Source organism: Thermobia domestica, chromosome 4 (assembly GCF_964235325.1).
Source record: "Thermobia domestica chromosome 4, izTheDome1.hap1.1, whole genome shotgun sequence".
In the NCBI taxonomy this organism is placed as follows: domain Eukaryota; kingdom Metazoa; phylum Arthropoda; class Insecta; order Zygentoma; family Lepismatidae; genus Thermobia; species Thermobia domestica.
In genome coordinates this window covers 291527295-291543637 of record NC_137457.1, presented here as the reverse complement: position 1 = coordinate 291543637, position 16343 = coordinate 291527295, and the positions used below count along the sequence as shown (strand labels likewise).

General features: G+C 36.7%; 1 protein-coding gene across 2 annotated transcripts in view; it reads left to right on the top strand.

Annotated features, from left to right (window-relative positions):
• Nucleotides 1-16343, top strand: part of Rab6 (RAS oncogene family member Rab6) — a 189671-nt gene that overhangs the window by 16190 nt on the left and 157138 nt on the right. For both annotated transcript variants that reach the window (XM_081756150.1, XM_081756151.1), the window contains exon 2: nt 9725-9783. In XM_081756150.1, coding sequence (XP_081612276.1) covers nt 9725-9783 — 59 coding nt within the window. The remainder of the gene's footprint in view (nt 1-9724; nt 9784-16343) is intronic.

Below are 16343 nucleotides of genomic sequence, written 5' to 3'. Positions count from 1 at the left end.
CACTCAGCGTTAAAAATAACCTCTATAAGTAGAATGCTTAAAAATTATAACCTCGATAAGTCGAATTTTAAGGGTTTTGTAATCATTTAAAAATCTCTAACTCGAATTTCTCAATGGCTGAAGAACAGCGGTTTGGATTTGTTCTCCGATGGTAATGATGGTGGGAGAGAGTCACGTCACACTAAGAACAGTATACACACAGGCTTACCGAACAGTCTTCAAAGTTCTTTCTGTTTTTAACGTAACGTCCTACGATTGTGCTCCGAGGCTAAGGATGATAATGAACGAAATGGTGGAATGAAGAAAGTAGGAGGGAACTCGTGAACCCATGTGCATAGTGTTTGTCCACCACAAACCCTCATTTGGCGAGAGCTGGAATCTAACCCGGAACTCTACACATCAGAGGTGAACGGTCTACCACTAAACCGCCACCGTTCCTTCAAGTTCATGCCAATTTTAGTAGAATGTTGTTTTACGGCTTTGATTATATATATATTGCGTTGTAGTAGTAGTCGGTGGTTTTTATTCAATTTTTAAAAATGTAATTGCTTTTTGATTGTGAATGTGACTTCTTTTTCTTTAACCCTTTTAAGATATATCGTTGTATTTGCTACGAAATGATAGTGTCTTCAAAATTCGATTAAAAGAGAACTAAGAAAACTATTTAGTTCCGGTTTATTATTATTATTATTATTATTATTATTATTATTATTATTATTATTATTATTATTATTTATTTATTTATTTTACAATAGAGGAGGCATTGAAGAAAGCCTTGAAAGGGTCTATCCGCTTCCGAGCGTCGGAATATAGGTTGGTATGACGTCATCACTTTACAAATTCCCTTTTTTTAGTGAGGTCTAACTTAAACATTTTTTGGTGAGTTTCTCTTTAACCCTAGATTTCTGAAGTTTTACACAAACAATCAGCAGATCCTTTAGTTTTTGTCTTGATTTTTTTCGGATATCTTCGTCAACACATAAGGGGATTCAGAGAGGCTAAAGGGTAACAAAGGGAAATTTCTTGACCAAAAATCCCACTTTCGCGATTATTGCTCCGCTCGGGTACATGATAGGGACATCTGGGTGGTACTTTCTGAAAGCTTACTCGATTCTGAACAAAATGACGTATGAATCATCATTCTACGATAATTAGGGACGTGTCAGGGATTTTTTAACATAATAACCTTACCGCAAGTGCTATTTTTGCAAGTGATTTCCAGATCTGTATGTTTACACCGGGCCGCAAAACGAAAAAAAAATTTTTTTTTAAACAAAAATTTCCTATTTCCTCAACTTTTTCTTCCTCAGGTGCGTCCGAGGGACATGTCAGTGGTACTGTATGAAAGCCTACTCTATTTTGAAGAGAACGACGTATGAATCATCATCCTACGGTAATTAGGGACGTGTCAGGAAATTTTTAAAGTTTCTATAGGGCAAATTCTGGAGATATTCGCAGAAGAGGGAAACAATTTAGTATTGAAGATAGGAGATTGGTACCTGTCACAAGTAATTAGTACCACAAGTACTATTTTTGCAAGTGATTTCCAAATCTGTACGTTTACCTAGGGCCGCGCCAGTGGATCTCAAAATTGGAAAAAAGGCATTGTTTCACAAAAAAATCCCTATTTTTCTCAACTTTTCACTCCTTAGGGACGTCCGAGGGATATGTGAGCGGTACTGTCTAAATGCTTACTCTATTCTGAAGAGAACGACGTATGAATTGTGATCCCACAATAATTAGGGACGTGTCAGGAAATTTTTAAATTTTGTTGGGTGCATTTTAGGGCAATTTCGGGCGTTTTTTGATGCTCTCCCAACATGGGTAAAAATTTTTCCTGCCCTTACTATTGAAGACAGGAAGTTCTAATTTGTCACAAGTAATTAATACACTACGTAGTATTTTTCAAGATTTTTTTCAGGTTTGTGCGCTGACCCGGGGGGTGGTGGCTCAGGGGGCCCCAAACTTTGAAGAAGCATTTTTTTTTGTCAAATCCCGATTTACCTTCAAAAAATCCCCTCAGGTACATGATAGGAACATGTGAGTGGTACTATCTGAAAGCCTACTCTATTCTGAACAAAACGACGTATGAACCATAATCCTACGATAATTAGGGATGATGCTGTACCTTCTTGACTGAAAGTCAATAAAAACACCTAAAAAAATATATATCTTAAAAGGGTTTAAACAACCTAGTCGTACAAAGTATTAGTAACAAAATGATTAATGTTTTCCAGGTGTAGCTTATCACTTTTATCACATCCTACACAATTATGATATTACCAGTAAGTAATGTACGTTATCACATGCTACACAATTGTGATGTTATAGTGAGTAATGGAAATCTTTATCATTCAGTTAAATTAAAGGAAGTGAAATCTATTAGACGGATGATTAAGGCAAGTGAATAATTATGGTGGAATGAGATTGTAGGAGGAAAGAGAGTACCCGAGAAAATCCACGAACTCGATGTTGGCCACCATAAAGTAACTTGGGATTGAACCAGGGACAGAGGTTTGCACGGACTCGGGACTACAAAGCATGTATCACTTCGGGCTTGGGCTGGGCTTAGGCCGTAAATTTTTGAATTTACAACCAAATTTCTCAGGCCTAAGTTTGTAAATGTACTGTACAACGACATTTATCGGATCGTTCTTTTTGGAGAACTTTTAAATCACAACTGCAACATCAAACTTCTAATTGTTGTAAATAAAAATACAATTTTGCTTTAATTATTAAGTTTCTGGAATTCGTTGTTATTTCGGGCTCAGTTGATTATCACATGGACTCGGGGCTGAAAGCTAAAACATACTTGGCACTCGGGTCGAGTCTCTTATTATAAATTCACGGGCCGGGCTGGGCTAAAAATTCTGGCCCGTGCATACCTCTACCAGGGACCCCACGCGCCAATGGTAAGTGCTGTGCCACTGAGGCACCGTGTCCCCTTTAGTTCAGGAAAAAAAAAAATAAATAAGTGAAGCCACTTTTTAATCGCTAAACTATAGTGTTCCTTGGTAATTTCGTAGATATTGCGTAGGTCAGGAACTGTAATGATATTCTTTATTGTATAATCGTTGCAACATTACTAGAACAGCTCTTCATGTTGCATGTGTGTAGGTAAGGAGTGATCCGCTAAGGAGTAGCGGATTTATTGGTAATTTGCTAATCTGATAGTTGGAAAACCAGAAGTTGAGTTCGGTTCTGCGCGTTTTATGTTTGCGGTATAGTTTCCTGTTTTTTTTTTTTTTTTTTTTTCCTACTTCTTGTAACCTAACAGAATAATCTTGATATTGCCATACATGTGTAAGCTGGCACTGAGTAAACAGGGTATTTTTTTGTACATAATTTTACTCAGCTTGTCTTATGCTTGAATCACATCTTGGCATCAATTTTCACCAACTTACACCGACAATTTTTTCTTGTTTTTTCATACAAAACTACAATATTCCGTGAATTTCGTTAGGCACATTTGGTGCCGCGGTGGCTCAGTGGTAGAGCGTTCAACTCTGGTGCATGGGATCCCGGGTTCACACCCTGCTCCCAAGTGAACTTTGTGGTGGACGAACACCGTGTGCGTGGGTTTCCTCGGGGTCCCCGTTTTCTCCCAGTTTCTTCATTCCACCATTTCATTCATTACTCATCATCACCGTCTCCTTTATCCTAACCGGCATAACTGTGGGACGTAAAGCTTTAAAATTTCATTTCATTTTCGATTGATACTTTTTATCTTAACCTCTTAACGTAAAAGCCCGAAATATCTCCTACAAAATTTTAAAATCTTGAGCATATATGCCATATCGAAGTATTCTGTAAATTTTATTTGAACCCCGAATTTTTGCATGTGGTCATCTGAAACACATATTTACGTTCTTAGCGGCAAGCTAGCTTAACTTTTTCTTTCTTAAATTCGTAGTTCGTTTTTTCTGTACCCACGTTTGGGCTTCACGTGGATAGTGTCATAAATGGTAAGTTAAGTGGTAAAAATGTTGACAACAGTTACAAATTCAAGAGGTCCGTCGTACCTATATGGTTAGCGTACTCGCATTTTGCGCGGGGACCTTGATTCGATTCGTGGTGGGATCTCGTGTGGTTCAGGTCAACGTCTCATATAGACTCGGTGGTGAAAGGGACGCTAAACTCAAATCAAGAGCAGTTGCAAAGTACTAATGATTATTGCCTAAGTAGCCCTTGTATCTCCCACAGACGACACTACTGCCAATTTAATTTGAATAACCCTTGGGAAGCTGATGAAATTCTTGATCGTAACCAGATTTTGAAATCACTATCATTTGATTAAATTCCGCAATTCAAATATGCATTCAACTCTAAAAGTTGCAATAGAAAAGTTTTGAATGAAATTTATTCAGTTTAAAGTAGTTATTTTTTTCTTTCCACTCATTCGTTGTTTAAATCAAAATTCGAAACTGCAACCGTGGTAATAATTTCAAAATCTGATAAGTAATATTTCCCTTTCTACCAGTTGACTAGCGATACTATGCGTATGAACTTTTCTGTGAACGGTTTTGATGTTTTTTTATGCGAACTTCTTCGTGCCTGTATGGTCAGCGTATGGCGCAGGAGACTTGGGTCCGAGTCTCAGTGGGAGCTCATATGATTCGGATCCCACATTAAGTTGTGTAGAACCACATCCCATATAGCCTTGGTGCTCACTGGAACGCTAAACGCCAAATCAGTAGTTTTACATTCCATTGATCCTGTATCTCCATGGTTCATTGGACATTTCTCCAGTTAAATTTTACTAGGAGTATCAATTCTTGATAATATAACCCCAAGCAGCTATTTCAATCTCCAATTTTTAAACTAGGTTCCTTTCTACATATATAACAACGGCAGAAAGAAAGGTTCAACTTAAAACTTGGCTGTGAGCGTCCATAAGAAATAAAGGAAAAAAAACTTTTTATATAGAAAGAAATCTTGGTAAAACTAGAACATTTATGCTGATAGAAGACCACATTAAAAAGGATAAAATCGAGGGAAGAATCCCTCTGTTATGAAGAAGCAAGTGAACTACTTTTTCCGTAAGTAGTACGCGATACTTCTAAGCTATTTAGAACATTAAGATGTAGACATGTGGTTTTAATTACAAGAGGGAAGTGGATTGAATGGCAGTTTTTTAAAGCTTCAGCTTACTTAAATATTTTGCACTTAAACGTACACTTTGTCGCGCCAATTATTTGTTGGTCAAGACTCCTATTGGACATTATATAAATCATGTATTAAACTGTTAAATAAACGAGAATTAACAACATACTCTGACCTGAACGTGATTCTGTGCTGATTCATGGTCAGACTGACAATTCCTCTAAAATATAGTTTTCTCAGCTACAGAGTTTAGATTTCTGCTTGATGTCGACAGCATACTCTTATTGACTAGAGCAATAATAGATATTCCTTCAGAAAAGGCCAGGATCCAGTAAATGTTTGCAAGGTTGAGTGAAAGGTGACATATAATGCTTTCTTTGAGTATAGATCCATTCAAGCTGTAAACACAGAGATACCTTGCGTTACGTGGTTTTTATTATTATGCACTAGCAGAATACCCGTTCTTCACGAGGAGAGAGTACGTTTCATTTTGGGCATAAAGGGCTGAATTTGGATTTAAACGGCATCGGAAGTGTCACTGTTCGTTTCAGCGACCCCGAAAACTGGATTCAACAACAATATCGGTCATTTTCAATCATTTGTATATATATATATATATATATATATATATATATATATATATATATATATATATATATATATATATATATATATATATATATTATATATATATATACAGGGTGAGTCAAAATAAGTATTACAAGCCAATATCTCGCGAACCATACATGAAATAAAAAAAAATATTAACAGTCAGTGTATAGTACAGAGGGGCCTAAAAATGAGTCTAACACGAAGTTCTCCCGCCCCCCATTTTGGGGGGATGGGGGTGTACGTGAAATTTTCAAATGGGAACATAGGTCGAGTGATACCTCGTTCGAAAGAGCTTGGAAAATTGAACAACTTTTGATAGGGGGCACGGTTTTCATGATGCCCCCCCCCCCCAAAATGGTCCTGTATCATAAAATTTCCAGTACTTATAAATCAGAAACGGCTGAGTAGAAAACGATGAAACAAAAATTATAAAAGGAAAACGCCATACGGCAACGTGGAATGTGTTAAGTGGTGTCGCGAGGGCACCCGACATGGTGCCCCGGGACCAACTTGAAAATTTCACATGGAAATATAGGTCAGTGATACCCTGTGTGATAATGGTGCATGGGGAACCAAACAGCTACTACAAAATTTGTTTTGATTTCGGGCAAGGCTGTTTCAAAATGGCGCTATGAAATGGTTTCCTGTTAAATGACAACATAGGACGAGTGATACTTTCTTTGACAGATCGTAAATACCGAACAGCTTGGTACAAAATTAGGACTTCATGTTTGACCCATTTTTTAGGCCTGTAAAAAATGGGTCAAACATGAAGTCCTAATTTTGTACCAAGCTGTTCGGTATTTCACGATCTGTCAAAGAAAGTATCACTCGTCCTATGTTGTCATTTAAAAATTCCACGTACACCCCTCCCTCCAAAATGGGAGGCGGGGGAACCTTGTGTTTAACCTATTTGAAATTTTCAAGTTGGTCCCGGGGCCCCATGTCGGTTGCTGGCGACACCGCGACAACACTATTCCACGTTGCCTATGGCGTTTTCCTTTTATATTTTTTGTTTCATCGTTTTCTACTCAGCCGTTTCTGATTTATAAGTACTGGAAATTTTATCTCATAGAGGACTATTTGTGGGAGCCATCTTGAAAACGGTGCCTCCTATCAAAAATTGTTTCCTACAAAGTCCGAGCTCTTCCGAACGAGAGTATCACTCGACCTATATTCCCATTTGAAAATTTCACGTACACCAACCATTCCCCAAAATGGGGGCGGGGGAACTTCGTGTTTGACTCATTTTTTAGGCCCCTCTGTATTGTACATTGACTTAATATTTTTCTTATTTCATATAAAATTCGCGAGATATTGGCTTGTAACACTTATTTTAACTCACCCTGTATATATATATTCCTCCCGTAAGTTGCATCGTCAAAGTGAAATGATAAAAATTATCCCAGGTCCGAACCTCATCTATGTAAAAAATTTGATCGAGATCGGTCTCAGGGTTCAAGTAGTACGAAGTCACAAACATAGTGACGTTCATTTATATATATTTTAGGTTTGCCAATTCAATTTTTAAAAAATAACCAAATTAGTAAATAGCGCATAAAGTGCATACGATGAAAATACTGTATTAAGTCGAGCTAATCTTGGTTTGTGATACAATATTAATTCAAGTTGAAGAATTGAAGTATAGAGGGTTAGTAGTAGAGCGGTCATCTTTGATGGTAGAAATCCCTTCTTTGATCCCGGATCGTAAGTTAGTGTTGGGAAACAATGTCTGTGGATTTTCTCGAGGTTTACCCTGTCCCATAAGTCCCTGTCATAATCATTTCCTCTCATTAATCAGCCATCTTCTTTACCATGCACGGCATATCTGTGGGACGTAAAACAGCAACATGTGATTTTTAAATTTATAATCGTTCGGAGGATGGAAAATAACACGTTACGAATGTGGTGGATTCTTAAGTCTAATGAATGGATTACAGAAATGTTCCTGGGAAATGAAACTACCTTCGATTTTATATAAGAATAATATTGCTTACGGATCATTGAAGCTGAACGTGAATTTGTTTGCCGACTTTTATGTTTATTCTTTATATGCACATTCATACCTACCGCTGCTGTTGAAAGGCAAAAGACCGTATCTGAGGTTTCGCCAAAATTGAGCTATTAACAAAAGACAAATTATTTCGGCAATGAGCGGTAACTGTCAAAAGCAGAAATCTTTGTCTATAATATTGGCGACGATTTCTTAGGTATGAGCCGTATCATATCCGTAAGTTTGTGGTTTTAGCTTTAAAAAAAAATATAATTTTCTCTGAATTGGTTTTCGTTTTGTTTTGCTTTGTTTGCAGATAAGCCGTTGGCAAACCGTTGGTTGGTTATGCATATTTGTAGCTTGGCATACTGCTAACCAATAAGGTATTTATACATTTTAAAATGCGTATTCTGAAAGGTGGACTCAAAATATCTGGAATACCTCAGAAACTCTTCAAGTTAGACAACTTAAGCGGCTCTTCATTCCAGGTTGCAATACTGTTGTGCCCACGCAAAAATCTGACACTTCTAGTAATTCTATGCAGAAAACCTAGATTCCCATGTGTATCATTAATTGTCAGTCTATATAAATAAAAATGAAAGTGACTATGCGTATTACTTCGTAGCTCTTGAACCACCCGACCGATCTCGATTAAATTTTCAACATAGATGAGGTTTGAGCCTGGGATGCTTTTTATTATTTCACGTTGACGGTGCAGCTTACGGGAAGGAGGAAGATACATATAAAGTACCAGCAAAATCTTAAAAACCTTAGTGGGTGGTAATCGGAACTTTCCGGACAGTCATATCCTCTTACTAGTGACATTGTAACTTAACTTATGTTCAACGGCGTTGCCATAGCTTTGGTTCCCATTACACTGTGATTAATGAATTACACATATGGGTTCTTTCTTTCTATAGGCATATAGAAAAAGGGGAAATGAACAAACATTGACCAGCTTGCCTGCATATATAGATCATTCCTTCTCAATGGAAGAAGAAATATTCTGTTGAAAGCAGGTTGAAAGTGTCAAATAACAAATCAACATCAAGCACTCTGAGTTTCCAGAGTACTTTTTTCTTCGCCAAAACATTTGAGATATTCCATTCCTTATTCATGTGACGGAGAAGATCAGCTTTTGCTCACCCCTATTCTTGCTGAGGGGTGTCATTCAATTTGAATTTTGTTGGCAACACCGAATTTCGGAGAAAATGTCTGTTTCACTACCATGTAGTGGGAGGAGAAGGCTAATAGGTCAATTTCCTATACCACCCACTAAGGCTTTTAAGATCCTTCCTAAAGATTAAAAAGAACCGAAAAAGACCGATATTAGCGTCGAATCCATAGTTTTCGGGGTCACTGAGATGCACAGTGACATTTCCAATGCCGTTTATATCCAAATTCAACCCCGCAACTTGGGGGAGAGTGGAGATACATGAAAATGATCGAAAATGACTAATATTAGTTTAGAATACATAGTTTTCGGGGTCGTTGAGACAGACATTTCCGGATGCCGTTTAAATCCAAACCCAGCCCCCATTAGCACTCATAGGGGAGATGGTGACATGTAAAAATAATTGAAAATGACCGGCATTGGTGACAGTTTGGGTGCCCTTTATGTCCAAAAGGAAACGTATTCTCTCCGTGCAAAGAAAAGACATTCTGCTAGTTTAATAACGTTTAATAATTCACGAACGTTTAACTTGGAATCAGACTTGGTTCAGATACTAACTTTCAAGTCTTTCCATCATTGAATAAGTAACACTTAATATTATATTCCCTTCTTTTATCGTGTGCAGCCTAAACTTAGAAATGGCACTTCCTCCTCGCTTATCCCGTTTCGTGTAACTACTACTTTTTCCTCTTTCTTCTGCAAAACTTACATTATTTTGTTGAATATTTGTTAATATTAACTAAGTTAAATTTACACGGAAGTAAGTGATGTGAAGTTGACTCATTGTATACAATGTTACAATTTATCGCCCCAAATTAATTCTTTTCTCTTTACTGTTTCAGTTGGAAAGACTTCGCTTATAACCAGGTTTATGTACGACAGTTTCGACAACACATACCAAGTAAGTAGCATTTTTTTTTTTTTTTTGTTAAGATTTTTGATTATTGTAAATGAATTCTGACAGTTTAATGGATAAGTTTATATTGTTGAAGTAAGTTCTCGTTAATACTATAAAGGTTATAATGGTTTATGATAAAATGTCAATGATTGGATGGTAGCAACAGGGTTCTTACTGGTCAGGAAAGTCAGGGAAAACTCAGGAAAATGGTGCAGGTCAGGGAAAACTCAGGGAAAATCGTGCAGGTCAGGGAAGCTCAAGGGAAAAACCTGGAAATCAGGGAAAGAGGTTAATTATGTAAAATACACTATATTTTCTCTAACATTAATTGTACACAAATTTTAGCTTAGCCAACCATTATAATACCTATTTATGGGAGGTAAGTTTAGTGTACGTATGAACATTTGATTACTATTTGTCTCTGTAACATAAATGTTCTCATATATAAATATTAAGTTATTTATTTCTTATTTATATGTCAACGTCATCCAACACCTGACATGAAAATCAGGGAATTCCCTGCCAAAGGTCAGGGAAATAGATTTCTCCAGATCAGTAGGAACCCTGAACAACTAGCTTGAGGACATAAGTACTGTAGTTCGTTATTTTATACTATTTTTCTACTGTTTGATTGTAGTCGAAGGCTATCGGATTAAGAAATTGCCTGGGCCATCAGGTCCTGTATTCAAAACTTTTAAAACAAATAAAATCGAGTCTTGACTTATTTCGGAATGCTATTCATGATCGTGCATCGTACATATAAAGCTGAACATTTGTTTCTATTATACAAATCACTTTGTTTGCAGAATAATTAAATACATCCTTCCTTTTCCACAAAATCAACTCTTAGTATCTTGAAAAGTGATATTTATAAGCAATTTGACATTCCTAGTGTTGGTTTACTTTAAGAGAGCATAATTATTATGGCAATAAATACAGCGTTTTCTAGGCATTTACAAATTTTACCGGGAGGTCAGGTACTTCAGCTATTTTACTATGTTACCCTTTCGGGGATTAATCAGTCCCTTTAGTTGCGGACATGGTGGCTCAGTGGTAGAGCGCCTACCTCTGGTGCGTGGGGTCCCTGGTTCGATCTCTTGCCAAGTAAGTTTATGGTTTACAGCGTTGTGTTCGAGGGTTTTCTGGAGATATTCTCGTTTCCTCCCACGTTCTCATTCCACCAATTATTCCATAATTCATTTGCCTTAATATCCGTCTTCCTTAGCTTTAAGGGCTTAATCATGGAAGTTAGACTGATTTCTTCAATCCTACGGTTTATTCTGTTTTCTTATCGTATAGCTTGTTCTTTATTACAGAAGCTGAATGATGCTCTCTTGAAGTAACCAAACGTGTTTGGTACCGGAGGAGGAAATAGTAGAAGAGACAAACGAGAAAAAATGGCCTAACCCGGAAATAATTGCAACACAAATGGTTTTTTTGTCTATCACTTCCAAATAGCGTTGCTAATAATATATTCAAAATCCGCTTTCGTAATGCTTGGGGAAAGTCCGCCATCTTGGATTCAATATGGCGACCACACCGAGACATCGACTCACACTTAAATGACAATATCTACTCACAGATTTAAGCTGAAAACTTCGTTCCTGCGCCATTTTCAAGATAATAGCATACCTTAAGGGATGCAAGTTTGCATGCCTCTATGTACCACCGCCATATTGAAAAATGGCGGCGATTATTAAAAATATAGTTTCTTTTTCAATTGGTAATAATGTTTTATTGGCAGATAACTCAGAAACTAACAGAGATATGCAGAAATTTCTTGAAATAAACGTAAAAGCTTATGATCTTAGCTTTCCAACGAGGGTACTTATGTTCGTTTATCTTACAAAGTAACGGAGCTAGTCGAATTTATGTGGCACTGGGTGTGCGATTTTCGATAATATGACTTTTTTCTCAGGTTCCTGCTAGAAGCTAAGTAGACGCAGTATACGGATTGACCAGTAAATAATTGCAACACATAATTTTTAAACCAGGATTTGTAACAAGGTGTATTTAGCTACATATTAAAAATCTTCTACTCACCTCCTTGGGGAAAGTCCTCCGAAATTTCGTTGCAATATGACTTCTGAGATTTCGTTCAGATGTCGCTACAGATCGCGATAATCCATCATTGAAATGAAAGAAGATGTAAAAAATTGCTCAAAATTACGATATTTCTTCAGTCCTTGTTATGGTTAACGCTACATGTCTATTTGAAAGGCAAGAATTAAAACAGTGTAGCAACCTCTTCACTGAAAAAATTGTCCTCGTCTTTACAAAGTTTACACCGTTTTCCACATTATCACAAGTTTCTTCCAGGCAATTGTCACTAATTTATATTAGTAATAGATCACGTTTCTGGCATGAATACTTCAGTCTCTATTGTTTTCATGTATGTGTATATATAATGGATAACAATTAAAACAGTGTAGCTATCTAATCATTAAAATGAATGATGATCTTCATAAAATTCTAGAATTTCTTTACACATTGCACAAGTTTCTCTCACATAATGCCCACATTCAATATACAAACTATATCTACTTTGCACCGCATACGTGTATGTTCATACCTTATATGCATATTCAATACATAAAAACTACATTAATAACTAAAACTAATAATTTTCATTTTCAAAAACTTCAGTTTTGTCTCACATTATCAAAATATTTAACCAGAAACTGGTCACAAATTGATGTACAAAACTGTCCATACTCCTTGCATCAACACACCATACTGACATAGTTTTCTGCGGATATGTATATTTAGTAAATGGCAAATAAGCAGCACACCAACCTAATTACTAAAACAAGTCGTCTTCATTGTCAGAATGTTCTGATTCCCTTTCTACATTATCACAAGTTTGTCCCAGACACTGTCCATAAAATGATGTACAAAACAGACCATACTTCTTGCAAGAACACTTCATGCTTATACAATTTCCATGACAATTACAATGAATGATTTCCAGTATATTATCAGGAGCAGGTTTCCTGTCCATCATCACTGGAAAATACATTCCCTTATGTAGTCGCCATCCCCAATCTTCTGGTCGCATTTGAGAGGATAGACTTTTCCATTCCATGATTTGGTAGTAAACACGCAGAGAATGATATTTAAGTGCATCAGGAGTGGGGGGGAAGGTTTTCTGGTCGTACAAAATTTGTTGCTGTACTGATTTTGCTAGAAAACATTCTTATTCTTAAAGCAACAAGAGATTCATCTTCCTTGCATTTGTACAGCCTTGCTGTTGCCTGTTCTCCAGCACGAATAATTTCTTCTTTAAAGACATTTTTAGAATTAAAAATAGAGATGGATTTCTGAAAGGCCTCATCGGAATTAGCTAGTTGTAATACCACTTGTTTTCCTTTTCCAAAAAATCGTGATGTTGTATCACAACCAAGAAATACATGGATACATAGAAAATTGTTACAGAGTTCGCCAAGATCTGTTTTCGTAGATTTAATGTCCCAAAGCCTAGTTTCTGTTTTATAAAGCAAAGCATTCGTGTTTGACGGTGATAGACTTAGGAGAAGAATGAGTAGATCAGTATCATTTCCAACAACACAAGTATCTTGGTTTCGTGATTCTTGAATAGCTGTGTTGACTATCAGTGTGTCAGCATCCCTGTCTGAATACAAAACTTGAAATCCAACAGCAGAAAGCTCCAAACCCAATTTTCGAATTAGTCTCTCCCTTTTCATAGAAAGTTTCATTTCTGGAGAGAGGAGCACTTCAGGAGCGCTCAAACCTCTAGTTCTCCTTAGATGTGTTCAATCCTTTATCGATGCACCACTAGAAAAATAATGTAACCATCGCAAATAACTGAAGCGTCACTGAAGTGTGTCTTCATGTAAGAAACGTAGGACTCAAATACTGTTTTGAATGTATGATTCACTGGCCAATTGACCTGGTGGAGCAACCACCCACCGTCAATCACATATTTACAAGACGTTGGTGTATTTGAAGGTGAACTTCTCATTTTCCATAAAGCAATAGCCAATGGTGATTTATTTGCTGGTCGTAGATTCTCATAACCTTCAAATAAAGTTCTTGGAACAGAACAAAGCTCATAGGAGAAAACGTCTTCTAGATTCATGTTTCCTCTCATAGCAACAATTGCTAATCTTTGGAAAAGCTTGTTATGTTCCATACTGATTGATCCGGTAATCGTATGTATGGATTTCTTGTCTGCCATTGTAATGGCTTGATCCTTCTTCGAAAATATGAATGAGTCTGACGAATTTTCCTTCATTTTCAGTAAAATATTTTGTCCAACACATTTTGCTTTATCAACATTGACACGATCTCGGGCAGTTAAACCGTTCGTAATATTAATAAGTTCCTCTTCAGTTCGGAACGGCTGACATAATGTTAAGAAATCAAGGTTTTTTTTTTTTTTTTTTTTCTAGTATCAGCTGCATCCCTACTCATCCTCTTCAATGAAATATCTCTATGCTGGTTGGTGTGCTGCTTATTTGCCATTTACTAAATATACATATCCGCAGAAAACTATGTCAGTATGGTGTGTTGATGCAAGGAGTATGGACAGTTTTGTACATCAATTTGTGACCAGTTTCTGGTTAAATATTTTGATAATGTGAGACAAAACTGAAGTTTTTGAAAATGAAAATTATTAGTTTTAGTTATTAATGTAGTTTTTATGTATTGAATATGCATATAAGGTATGAACATACACGTATGCGGTGCAAAGTAAATATAGTTTGTACATTGAATGTGGGCATTATGTGAGAGAAACTTGTGCAATGTGTAAAGAAATTCTAGAATTTTATGAAGATGATCATTCATTTTAATGATTAGATAGCTACACTGTTTTAATTGTTATCCATTATATATATACATACATGAAAACAATAGAGACATGAAGTGTTCATGCCAGAAACGTGATCTATTACTAATATAAATTAGTGACAATTGCCTGGAAGAAACTTATGATAATGTGAAAAACGGTGTAAACTTTGTAAAGACGAGGACAATTTTTTCAGTGAAGAGGTTGCTACACTGTTTTAATTCTTGCCTTTCAAATAGACATGTAGCGTTAACCATAACAAGGACTGAAGAAATATCGTAATTTTGAGCAATTTTTCACATCTTCTTTCATTTCAATGATGGATTATCGCGATCTGCAGCGACATCTGAACGAAATCTCAGAAGTCATTTTTCAACGAAATTTCGAAGGACTTTCCCCAAGGAGGTGAGTAGAAGATTTTTAATATGTAGCTAAATACACCTTGTTACAAATCCTGGTTTAAAAATTATGTGTTGCAATTATTTACTGGTCAATCCGTATACTGCGTCTACTTAGCTTCTAGCAGGAACCTGAGAAAAAAGTCATAGTATCGAAAATCGCACACCCAGTGCCACATAAATTCGACTAGCTCCGTTACTTTGTAAGATAAACGAACATAAGTACCCTTGTTGGAAAGCTAAGATCATGAGCTTTTACGTTTATTTCAAGAAATTTCTGCATATCTCTGTTAGTTTCTGAGTTATCTGCCAATAAAACATTATTACCAATTGAAAAAGAAACTATATTTTTAATAATCGCCGCCATTTTTCAATATGGCGGTGGTATATAGAGGCATGCAAACTTGCATCCCTTAAGGTATGCTATTATCTTGAAAATGGCGCAGGAACGAAGTTTTCAGCTTAAATCTGTGAGTAGATATTGTCATTTAAGTGTGAGTCGATGTCTCGGTGTGGTCGCCATATTGAATCCAAGATGGCGGACTTTCCCCAAGCATTACGAAAGCGGATTTTGAATATATTATTAGCAACGCTATTTGGAAGTGATAGACGAAAAAAACATTTGTGTTGCAATTATTTCCGGGTCAAACCGTATATTGCCCCTACTAAAAGGGCATGTAAGTTCTATAGAACGATTCTGTCGTGCGGCAGGTATCAAAGCGAAAATTAGGGAGAAACTTTTTCACATGGATTCCGCTTCCCATCTATTCTGATCCCTTCATTGAAATTGAAGGTAGTACATGTAACATATCTCTGTGATTTGATTTTAGTTTAGTGTCCTTTTCAGCAGCGAGACTATAGGAGGCGTGGACCTGTAGTTTAACGTGGATCCAAACCAAATGAGCTCGCCGGGAATCGAACCTGGGTCCCCCACGCCAAAGGTGCGTACGTTAACCGTTTAGCCACGAGGGAGTTGCCTCTGGTTTTAAGACTGTTCTCTTTTAAGCAAGTAACTGAAAGAGTGATATGATCTAGATATGAGTTCTAATGTCACAAGAATATGTTTCATTTTCGGTCTCATTCCACTGTCAAAACCGGAAGTGACGTGTCTGTCACTCCCGTTTATACTTGATTCCTGTAGTTTGGAAACTTGGTCGTAGTTTCACATTGCTGAACGAAATTCGCTTTTCTGTTTAAAATATTTTTTGTAAATTTTAACTTACCACAAATGTCTTGTGGTTATCATCATAAGTTGTTGTACCCGAGCCTTGGGCCAGCTGTACCATACTATAGACTAGCAGCGTTCACCCCGCTTCGCTGCGGTCACCCCGGAACGCAATAAACTTTGTTACTTA